This window comes from Cryptomeria japonica, chromosome 10, assembly GCF_030272615.1.
Source record: "Cryptomeria japonica chromosome 10, Sugi_1.0, whole genome shotgun sequence".
Classification (NCBI taxonomy): Eukaryota; Viridiplantae; Streptophyta; class Pinopsida; order Cupressales; family Cupressaceae; genus Cryptomeria; species Cryptomeria japonica.
In genome coordinates this window covers 164,706,952-164,717,986 of record NC_081414.1, presented here as the reverse complement: position 1 = coordinate 164,717,986, position 11,035 = coordinate 164,706,952, and the positions used below count along the sequence as shown (strand labels likewise).

General features: G+C 34.5%; 1 protein-coding gene across 4 annotated transcripts; it reads right to left on the bottom strand.

The window, feature by feature from the left end:
* Positions 1–682: 682 nt before the first annotated feature.
* On the bottom strand, positions 683–5,159 carry LOC131045236 (uncharacterized). 4 transcript variants are annotated; one of them, XR_009105784.2, is made up of 3 exons: positions 4,479–5,156; positions 2,815–2,898; positions 683–1,211 (listed from the first exon to the last, which is right to left on the bottom strand). XR_009105784.2 is itself a non-coding variant. In XM_057978784.2 (3 exons), exons 1-3 carry the CDS (start codon positions 4,510–4,512, stop codon positions 1,131–1,133), a joined length of 336 nt encoding a protein of 111 aa, XP_057834767.1. In that variant the 5' UTR covers positions 4,513–5,159; the 3' UTR covers positions 683–1,130. The 4 variants fall into 4 exon arrangements, 2 of the variants coding, with proteins under 2 accessions (XP_057834767.1, XP_057834766.1); XR_009105783.2 differs by having other exon boundaries at positions 2,733–2,903; positions 4,479–5,101; XM_057978784.2 differs by having other exon boundaries at positions 2,678–2,898; positions 4,479–5,159.
* Between the last annotated feature and the right edge of the window lie 5,876 nt (positions 5,160–11,035).

The window sequence follows — 11,035 nt, the reverse complement described above, 5'->3', positions numbered from 1 at the left end:
GCTCTGTGATGTGTTTGTGAATACCTGAAATTAGACATCCTTGTAAGTCAAAGGACTGGAGTATTGTATTTGCAACATAATTTTTAACCTGCCAATAAATAATTGGCATAAATAATGTTACTACTAGCATTAGTTCTAAACGTGGCTAATAGAATACATAATTCTAAACTTCTGCCTATGGAAGATGTCACGTTTGTTGCATATGGACAAAATCGAAAAAAAAAATTGAGACATTTTTGTAAATCTATACTGTAGAATGAGAGGATATAGACAATAGCATCAAAAGATGCTATTTCCTTGTTAGTGGAAAAAGTGTTTAGTACTCGAACATGTTACAAAGCGGATTAGTGGAAAAGAAAAAACTGAATAACCAATGAAATACAATGCACAGGAGGGATGCAGAAATGATGCAAATGTGCCAAGCTATTGATGGGTTGTAGATCCTCAACCTTTAAATAGGAGTCTTTGGTAAGGTACACTCTTTAATGCTTGTATATATATGAATATAAGCTTGCATGGCATTAAAGAAATAAAGGAGCACAGAAATTTAAATCAGAGCAGAGAACCCAATATCAGATAACGTATCCAAAAACCTGATTTCACTAGTCATAATTAATTTCAAGCATAGAGCATCCAAAGTCTTTAATCAAAACATTCAAAAAAAAAATAGAATAAAGCATAGTCTTGTGAATCATAAATTCTGAACATCATTTTGATGGAATCTAGTCATCAACTTGGCTCATTCTCTGCATGATTATAGTGAGCAATGAGAGTAAATAATACAGAGAAGCAGAACTAGTTTCAACAACAAAAATATACAGAAACTAGCAGGGAAGAGTTTTTCCATTCACATTAATTGTTTCTTAGTGTAGGTAGTATGGCACTCCATTGTCCTGCTCCAAGATGGAGCCCTTTTGAGGATGAATAGAGTTGTGTACATTGTTGCAGCTGCTAGCATTGATGGGGGATATTTCAACATAATATACTCCACCTGGTACAGTTCCATGAGAAACAAGGACACCATTTCCAACTAAAAGACCAGGAAAGTTCCATTAGAATTTATTTTGCATTGGACAAGAAAATATGCATTAACCCTTATTAAGATCACGAGACTTATATACTTCTCAGATCTAGCTTCCGCCCCTCGTCGTGAAGATGTAAGGAGTTGGAACTGTAATATTGAATTGTAATGTGTTAAGGCTTGATGTCTCCTGCAGTCAGCAATGTATTGTATAATCATTGTAAGTTAGATCAAACCAAACATAAGGAAAGTATCATTTGATTTATTGTTTTAGCTTAAGAAAAAGAATGATGCCTATCATACTCAATACTCATCATGTGTAGAATTTTAAATTTTCTGTACGCATTGTCAGAAACAAGGACAAAATATTCAACAATAAGAGCATATATCTCCTCATATTTAGAGGCCAAAAATGTAGAAGTTACCCCAACAAGTCGCAATGATTTTCTCACTACACTTTGACTGGAAAGATATCTATCAAAGAGATTGATTGCTAGGAACAGTGTCATGCATGAGACCAAATTTCAAATTTCAAATTTCAAATGTACCTACACAGTAAGATGATACATTGCATTGGATACTAAGTGCCTTTGGAATAGATTAAAAAACATTCTATAAGTTGGAGAGTGAGGGAAAGGAAAGACCTCAATAAGCCAATCTATCAAAATTGCCCGCATTTTCTCAATTATGTCTAATTGGGGAGACGTAGTCTGGAAGAATGCATTCTTTTACTGCAAATAAAATGGGTAAAATCTCCGATAGTACAGATTAGAGATGTTTTGCCAAGGAAAGTAGAGAAATGTAGATGGTTATTAAAGATGTCAGAGAAAATAAATGAATGTTCTTGAGAAAGTTCAACTCGAAATGTTGTGAACTATACCATGTATACAAAGGCCTCTTCTCAATTGACATGAATGGTTTGTATTGTTTCTGAATGGAAGGATACAATTTATCAATTTTATTGTAAATATTCACAAACACGGTATGATACATATTTATGTTTTTCACAAGTGGATGACTCAGATGCAAATCCATTGTGCACAGAAATATATTTGTGTGTTGAAACAACAGACAATGTTGGCCATTGGATACTAACCAAGCAATTGTTAGATCTAGTGGGGGTTGATTTGAAACGGCTTAAGGTAAGGCTTTGAATTAAAATTGTTTCTCAAACTACACACAATGGATGCTTATGCAAATCTTGTTGAGAGGGGACGAAGAGTAAAATTAGCAAAATGTAAGTCACATTGACGGAAGTATGGTCAAGAATTTTTTACTCGAAACACATTTAGAAAGGAAAAAGAGGATAAGTTGAATTATGGTGAATTTGAAGAAGGTTATGGTGGCTGGTAAAGTTGAAGAAGCTTATAGTGGATAGTGAAAGAAATGAATAAAGGATACGAGTGTGACAAGAAAGTGTTGAGAAGGATTCCAAATCCCATCTAAAATACAGGATATGACATTTCAAGAAAGTGTACAATGAAATGTTATGTTTTCTCTTATAAGAGAAATAGAGAAGTGAAAACAGAAAACATAGATTGTATTATATACCTGACAATTTCACCATTATCAAAAGCTTAGCAGAGCATGCTCTATGTGTCAGAATACATGGACAATTTATATGATTCATGCGAAAATGTGTTTGTACTAGCACACCTTAAAAAGTAGTTTCAAATGCAAATTCAGAGAGAAGGATGGATGGAAATAGCACCGGCACTGGGGCAGCAGCGGCGGTGTTACAGACTGCAATGTTAGATCGTGCAGCCTCGTGTCTGGAAACAAGTACTTCATACCTTTATTTTTCCGCCATGCCTCGGGTTTTTGTGTGTTCTCTCGCTTAGAAAACTGTGAATAACTCTCAACGCATCTGCAACCGTCTGCACTGCCAATCACAGGCAGCAAAAATATTTTTTATCTAAAATGCTGGTAAAAAATGTGCAACTTGTACATTGTACATATGTAAAATGAATTTTATAAAACAAATTCTCGTAGTTTGATTGGCCGATGAAGAAAGGATTAATCACTGTTTATTGTCTGAGCCTCTGCCTTCCTTCACATTAAAAAATCCCAGCAATGCATTTCCCTCATTCAAAATTTCAACTTCTTCACGAAATGAGTTGTTTTCAGGTATATATATTGTGTTTCTTCATGTTTTACATTTTTCAGTTTAGTTACAGACCCAAAAGACTCTGCACTTATTTTCTATCCCACAACTTCATTATATCCATTACACAAAACAAATACTATCCCAGCATAAATTTAAGTGAGCCTAAGTTTTGATAGATTGTTAACAGAGATATACTAATGGTTGGTTGTTAATTTATTTTAAACAATTTCATAAATTTCATTTTGAACATTGTTTGTGTGAGTAGGTTTTCGTTGTCTGTGGGAAGTTTTGGGGAAATTTTCCATTCCTGGGGATTGATAATGGTTTAAGGAAATGAACATTTTATCTCAATTTTTTTTTATTTTGAAGTTGCTGGTTTTTCTCGAAAGGGTTAGTGGGGTTTGATGAATAAGTGGTGAATTGTTCATCTCCTTTTGTTTTTGCTATAAGTTTTTGTATATATAACTTACAACGTTCGACCAGGTCATTCAAAAAAGACGTAGAACGAGGCCTCCAAATTCAATGCATAGCTCCAACTTGATGTACCGAAGATTGAAGTCACAAACATGGCATACAAAATTTTGAATAAAAAAATGTAAATTTAATTGTAAGAAGTAAATTCATGGAAACAGATGAGTAAGTTTTTGTTTAACAAATAGTCAATTCTTGCTTGGAACTATGATAAAAAAGTGTAAAAAGCCTAGTTAAAAAAAACCCACACTTGGACACAACATCCCTCCTCAATTTAAGGGAAATAAATCAAGGGCTTAACTGCCTCCACATGACAACAACATGATAAATATACAAAGCTCAATAAAAATTTAAAAAAAACCCTCAAACAGATTAACCATCCTCTCACTATTTTAAAACGAATCTCTTAACAGAGATGCAGTAACCAAGGTCTCAAAATATGGCACCTACTTAAGTTTCAAGTTTTTTCTGAAATGCGAGAGATATAGATAAGAATCTATAAGCATTCTGAAAACGTGTATCATGAGAAATTATGTAGAAAAAACTAAATATTTAAGTTCTAATTTTTAATAATATTATATATAAACAGACCACTTCCTGCAGAAAGCTGCGTAAAACCTGTTTGCCATCACTTAATCATATTGTCATGTTCTTCATTTTTTGTACCAGAATCTATATGAAATATCATATCGATATCAGTGAAAATGGAAAGTTGGCAGTGTATGCAGCTAGATTCCAGCACATTCATACAATTTTAGTGGATAGTAATTGCCCTAATCAAATAGATATGTCCACTACCCTAGTTAAGTAGGTTTAAAACATATTTGAAACCAAACCCAAAAAATGAAAAAGGCTATAAACAAAATAATAACCACTGACCTGTGAATATTAAAACCAAAAGTAGAAGGGTCATGGACAGCAGTACAAGGTCACAACGGTGTGCATCGTGAATGAACTGTCGATGAGTTTTTAGCAGATGCAGAGGGCTTTCATGCCTCCCACTTCACCTATCAATGCGAATAATCTTCCTTTCCTTCACAGACGTCGGGGTTGTTGTAAGCATGCACACAGTGCTCATTATTTTCCATGGTAGCAAGGCAGAGAAAAATGTGCAGATGTAGTAAATTATAAAACATGGGCATTCTACAATTACGATTATGGAATTCCCTTCCCATTCCTACTTAAAAACTTGAAAAAATCCTACAGGTAGAGGTCTTGGCAACCGTGGGAAAAGAAATGGATTTGAAACAAATAATAGCAAAATGCTTTAAATCTAAACATATTTCAAGAGTAAAGCATCAGCAAGATACACACCAAGGGATAATTTTCTATGTTTCATCAACAAATAATTCTTGCAAAATACGTGAAACCCTAAGTAGTAAAAAGCATTTCATTGAAGAAAAGCCTCGCCTGGGAAAATCAACAAATCTATGAAAACTTTTCTTTCATGGGCTCAAGCAGTGGGACGGCAATAGATTGTCTCACCGTCAAGGTAATAGGCATTCTCAATATGCAAGGAATCTGCCATCGCATGACCTGTATGGAAAACGTGGATACATAAACAAGGTACGTGGACTCTGTATAAGGTGCATGCAAAAATGTGGAAGCATAGACTACAGCGTATCTAGCTCTTGAAATATGGTCCCAATGACATAATGGAATGTGTGTTAGCTCCTGCCATACACTACCAGTGACATCGTGGAACGTGTGTTCTCTCTTATCGTAATTCGCATTATTTCTCTGACAATTTGTTCCTATCAGTTTTAGCCCAATCAAATGGGGGAAAAATAAATTACGTAAATTTAATGTTTAAAAAACTTGCATCTTTCGGTGAATGAACATAGCATTAACATAGATACAAACGGAAACATAAAAAGAGAGCAATTTCTGATTGGCAACTTCCTATGAGTTTAATCACGAGTTATTAAGGAAAGCCTCCACTATAGTTTCCTACTGGCAGGAACTAATTGTTAGGTCCCAGAGACAACTAAGAGGGGGGGGGTGAATCAGTTGTCAAATAAATTTAAACCAAAAACAATTTAACCAACTTAATGCTTAATACCGATAGACCAGTTAAGTATGTCGGTAGACAGTTATAACAGTTAATTGCTATACCGGTAAGGATTAGTGCATGAAACATAAACACAAAGTCATCCACAACACATAACACCAATATTTGTACATGGAAACCCTGTAAGGGGAAAAACCACGGTAGGAAACCTTACCCACAATCAGATGATACTACTGTAGATAGTAAGTGTACATAAATGGGGTCTGCACATTCAAAAAGGCCAACAACCTAGAGCTCACTGCTCAATCACAAAATGGGAGTCACACTGACTACAGTTGGATGGTTAAATCCAATAGGAATGTACTGCACAAAATAGCATCTTCATATGTTGGATTTAGTACCGGTGTAATGCTAATATGCTTCCATAAAAACCCTCCTTCAATCTTTAGATGATGTCTGCGTGTATAGCTCTGCTTAATCTCGCATATACCTTCATACAATCCTTTTTCGCATTCCACATTTGATCTTACAAATAAGACCTTACATTTATACAATAACCTAAGACCAATTTTAGTAGGTCGTCTCTACAAGATATTACAATAAAAATATTTTACAAACAATATAATATCCAATGCAATAACTGATTGAACATGTCGACTTAATGCATTTACAACAATAATTAATCATCTTCATAGCGTGCCATGTTGATCTGGAAAAGATAAACCTGCCGGTGTAACCCTAGACCTATTTGTCGATAACAGCAAATATGCAACTATGAATATACCAATGAACAAAACTCCAGGACAAGATGTCCAGATGATGTCTTTGACATAACCATGTGTCTTCCATGCCATTCCAAGTGTCGATGATCATTATATCTTGCTAGTGTACCATATACCAGTAACTGTGCAATAGTTGCTTGTCGGTGAATGTTGTTGGATCTCCAAAGTGCTAGTGTTTTAGTAGGTGTTGACATCAATGACAAAACCATACCAAAATACCAACAATCTCCCCCCTTGGCATTGATGGCAACACAAGATGGAAAAACAGAAATGCCAAGTATCAGAAACCAACAATCTCCAAAAAGATTATAACCAAAAAATAATCTCTCCTAAACAACAATTTCTCCCCCTAGGAGCAACATGTGTTTTCCAAAGTTTTTCAATACCAATCTCTCCCAAAGATAGTGTGTTTTTCCATAGATATCTCTCCCCCTTTGACATCAAATGCCAAAGTTATAATAAAACCAAGTTCATATAAAAAATACCAATCAATTCAATATACCAACTACTCCCCCTGAGAAGTAGCTTCCTCATCAAAGACCGGAATAAAAGATTTCTCTGTTAATTCTGCCGGTTGATGACAATCACCAACTATCTAAGTCTCTACCGGTGGTGGTATGACTCCAAGCTGATCTCTAAGATATTCAAAAGTCTCCTTAGGCAAAGGTTTAGTGAAAATATCTACAATCTGCTCTTTAGTATTCACATAAATCAGTTTTATCTCCTTAGCTTCAACTTTTTCCCTTAGAAAATTCAGTTTGATAGAAACATGTTTGGTTTTAGAATGTAATACCGGATTCTTAGATATATCAATTGTTGCAGTGTTATCACAATAGATAGTAATAGGTTTGTTGCATTTTATTTTTATGTCTTTCAACATTTGCTTAGGCCATAGTACCTATGTATAGTTAGTTGTTGCTGCAACATATTCTGATTCTGTTGTTGATAAAGATGTACAACTCTGTTTCTTACTCACCCAAGAAACTAATTTGTTTCCAAGAAAGAATGCTCCGTCGGTGGTGCTTTTTCTATCATCCACGTCTCCTGCCCAATTTGCATCTGTGTAGGCACATGATTCAAAGTTTTCATCTCTAGGATACCATAATCCAAGATTTACAGTGCCTTGTAAGTACCGGAAAATCCTTTTTGTTGCTGATTCATGATTTTCTCTAGGATTACTTTGAAATCTAGAAACAATACATACTACATTCATAATATCAGGTCTGGTTTGTGTCAAATACAGTAAACCTCCTATCATAGATTTGTATCCAGTTGGATTGACAGGTGTAGATTCATCTCTTTATGATAGTTTGTCATTTGTTGTCATAGGTGTGCTTACCGGTTTAGAGTTCTCCATCCCAAATTTCTTTAGTAACTCTTTTAAATATTTGAATTGACTCAAGAATATACCTTTATCAGTCTGTGAAATCTGTAATCCTAAAAAGAATTTTATTTCTCCAATCATAGACATTTCAAATTCTTGCTACATTTTAATAGAAAATTCCTTACATAATCCATCTTCTCCTCCAAAGATTATATCATCAGCAAATACTTCTATAATCAAGATGTAATCATTAGTTAATTTATAATATAAATTGTTGTCTATATTTCCTTTAGTAAAACCAATCTTTAAAAGATATTTATCCAATCTTGCATACCAAGCTCTTGGAGCTTGTTTTAGTCCATACAAAGCTTTTCTTAACCTGCAAACCATATCATTGTCATCTGTCAAAGAAAATTCATCAGGTTGTTCAATGTATACTTCCTCTTCAAGATCTCCATTCAAAAATGCACATTTAATATCCATCTAATATACTTTGTAGTTCTTATGTGCTGCAAAAGCCAAAAATAATCTAACTGCCTCAATTCTAGCTACCGGTGCAAAGGTTTCATTGTAGTCAACTCCTTCTTTCTGAGAATATCCCTTAAACACTAGTCTTGCTTTATTTCTGACAACCTTACCATCTTCATTAAGTTTGTTTCTAAATAACCATTTGGTTCCAATTACATTTTTATCTTTAGGCCGGGGAACTAATGTCCAAGTGTTGTTTTTCTCAATTTGTTCTAATTCTTCTTCCATAGCTGTAATCCAAAATTTATCTTCACGTGCCTCATTAACATATGATGGTTCAATTTGAGAAATAAAACATACCTCTTCATTTGCCAATCTTCCTCTTGTCATAACTCCTTTAAACATGTTTCCAATTATCTGATCTTCAGAGTGATTCAATCTTACATACCGGGGTGTCTTAATTTGTTGTTGTTCCTCAATTACTGTGGAATCCTCAGATGGTACCGGGGTAACTGGATCTTCATTCTGTACCGATGGATTTAGAGTAGGTTCATTTGTCAAAATTTATGTTGCCATCTTAGAGTCTATATACCTTGAAGTTCCTCTGAATTGTTCATCAATCTTTACATTTGTACTCTCAACAATTTTCTGCAATCTCTTGTTAAAACATCTATATGCTTTGCTCTTAGATGAATAACCAAGAAATATTCCTTCATCACTTCTAGGATCAAATTTGCCAATATACTCATCTCTTCTGATATAACATTTACTTCCAAAAATTCTAAAATACTTAAGAGTAGGAGTATTACCAAACAATAGTTCATGAGGGGTCTTACCGGTTTCTCCTTTGATGTAAACTTTGTTAAATGTATAGACCGTTGTGCTAACTGCTTCTCTCCAATACACATGTGGTAAATTTTCTTCTGATAACATACTTCTTGCTGCATCCAAGATAGTTTTGTTTTTCCTTTCAACAACTCCATTATGTTGTGGTGTCTGAGGTGCTGATAGCTATCCTCTGATTCCATTCACTTCACAGAATGTATTAAAATCCCTAGATGTAAATTCACCTCCTTGATCTGATCTTAAACATTTTATTTTCTTACCGGTTTCATTTTCAACCATTGCTTTGAGCAATTTGAACTTTCCAAGTGCTTCTGATTTTTCTCTGAGAAAAGTCACCCAACACATTCTAGAATAGTCATCAATGATTAGCATGAAATATCTATCACCTTGTAAGCTTTTAGTTCTAGCTGGACCACATAAATCGATGTGAATCAAATCAAGAGCATTATTTGATTTTTCTAGAATACTTTTGAAACTAGCTCTAACTTGTTTTCCAAATTGACATTCCTTACATACTGTATTCTAAGGTTTGACAATTTTAGGTAGATCTCTAACTGCCTTAGTAGTACTAATTTTTACCATGCAATCAAAATTTACATGACAGAGTCTCTTATGCCATAACCAACTCTCATCAATATGTGCAATTAAGCATGTCTTTTCACTATTATTCAAATGAAAGATATTACCTCTAGTCTGATTACCGGTTGCAATTTTCAAACCAGTTCTGTTCATGATTTTGCATTTTCCATATTTGAATTGTAACTGAAATCCTTTCTCAACTAATTGACCAACACTCAAAAGATTATGCTTTAATCCTTCAACGTAGTAGACATTGTCAGTGTTATGTTTACCATCAAGAGATATTGAACCCTTACCTTTCATTGAACAAGCTTTGTCATCTCCAAATCTCACTAGACCTCCATTATATTCTTGAAAGTTCAAGAATTTACCTTTGTCTCCTGCCATATGATGTGAGCATCCTGAATCAATGATCCATTCATCCATTATTTCAACTTTAGCTACCAGAGCCTGTACTACCGGTTGAGCAATAGGTACCGGTTGATCTTCTATTATAGCAACAAAAACCCATCCATTGTCTGTCCGATCCTCATCAGAATCATCAGTCACACCTTCATCAGCAATGTAACAAGATTTGTCTTTATTCTTCTTAAATCTGTATCTCTGATATTCAGGGTTAGGCTTGTATGTTCTTCTAGCTTCTTCTCTTAGCCTAGCATGTCTATCAGAGCATCTTGAAGCCATATGACCAATCTTATTGCAATTAAAACATTTAAAGGGTGCTTTACCTTCATATTTACTTCCAACTGGACCTTTAGATTTTTCTTGCAAATAGTGCTTCAAGTTCTTCAAGTTCTTCATTTTCTTTCCTACTTTCTTCAAGTTCTCTTGCATAAAAGGCTTTCTAATCAGATTTGTCAAATGATGGAGCAGATGATGTTGATGCTTTAAAGGCCAAATCTATCTTTATAGTAGCAACAGGACCAAATTCTTCAATTTCAAAGGCTGAAAGTTTTCCAATCAATGTATCCCCAGTTACCGATGTGTTAGGCATTGTTCTAAGCTCATTTATTACAGTAGCCTTCATTTTGAATGTCGGTAGAAATCCTCTTAAAACTTTTGAAATTAAGATGTGTCTCTATTCTGACCTTCCATATGCCATAGTTGGTTCCATCAAGTTTAGGACTGTCCTTCCTGAAATAATTAGTAGACATTGGATCTCCTCAAGCTATTAAACTTCTGCAAAAGAGGACTAAGCTCTGATACCAATTGTTAGGTCCTAGAGACAATTGAGAGAGGGGGGGTGAATCAGTTGTCAAATAAATTTAAACCAAAAACAATTTAACCAACTTAATGCTTAATACTGGTAGACTAGTTAAGTATGCCTATAGACAGTTATAGCAGTTAATTGCTATACCGGTAAGGATTAGTGCATGAAACATAAACACAAATTCATCCACAACACAACACCAATATTTGTACGTGG

Bases quoted from the DNA above. Each gene is read 5' to 3' on its own strand.
- LOC131045236 (XM_057978783.2), bottom strand. From the start codon at position 4,512: ATGACCCTTCTACTTTTGGTTTTAATATTCACAG. The intron at 2,899-4,478 runs GTCAGTGGTTAT...TTGGCAGTGCAG, and splicing joins TTTGGTTTTAATATTCACAG to ACGGTTGCAGATGCGTTGAG. The intron at 1,212-2,732 runs GTGCTATTTCCA...TGCTGACTGCAG, and splicing joins CCGCTGCTGCCCCAGTGCCG to GAGACATCAAGCCTTAACAC.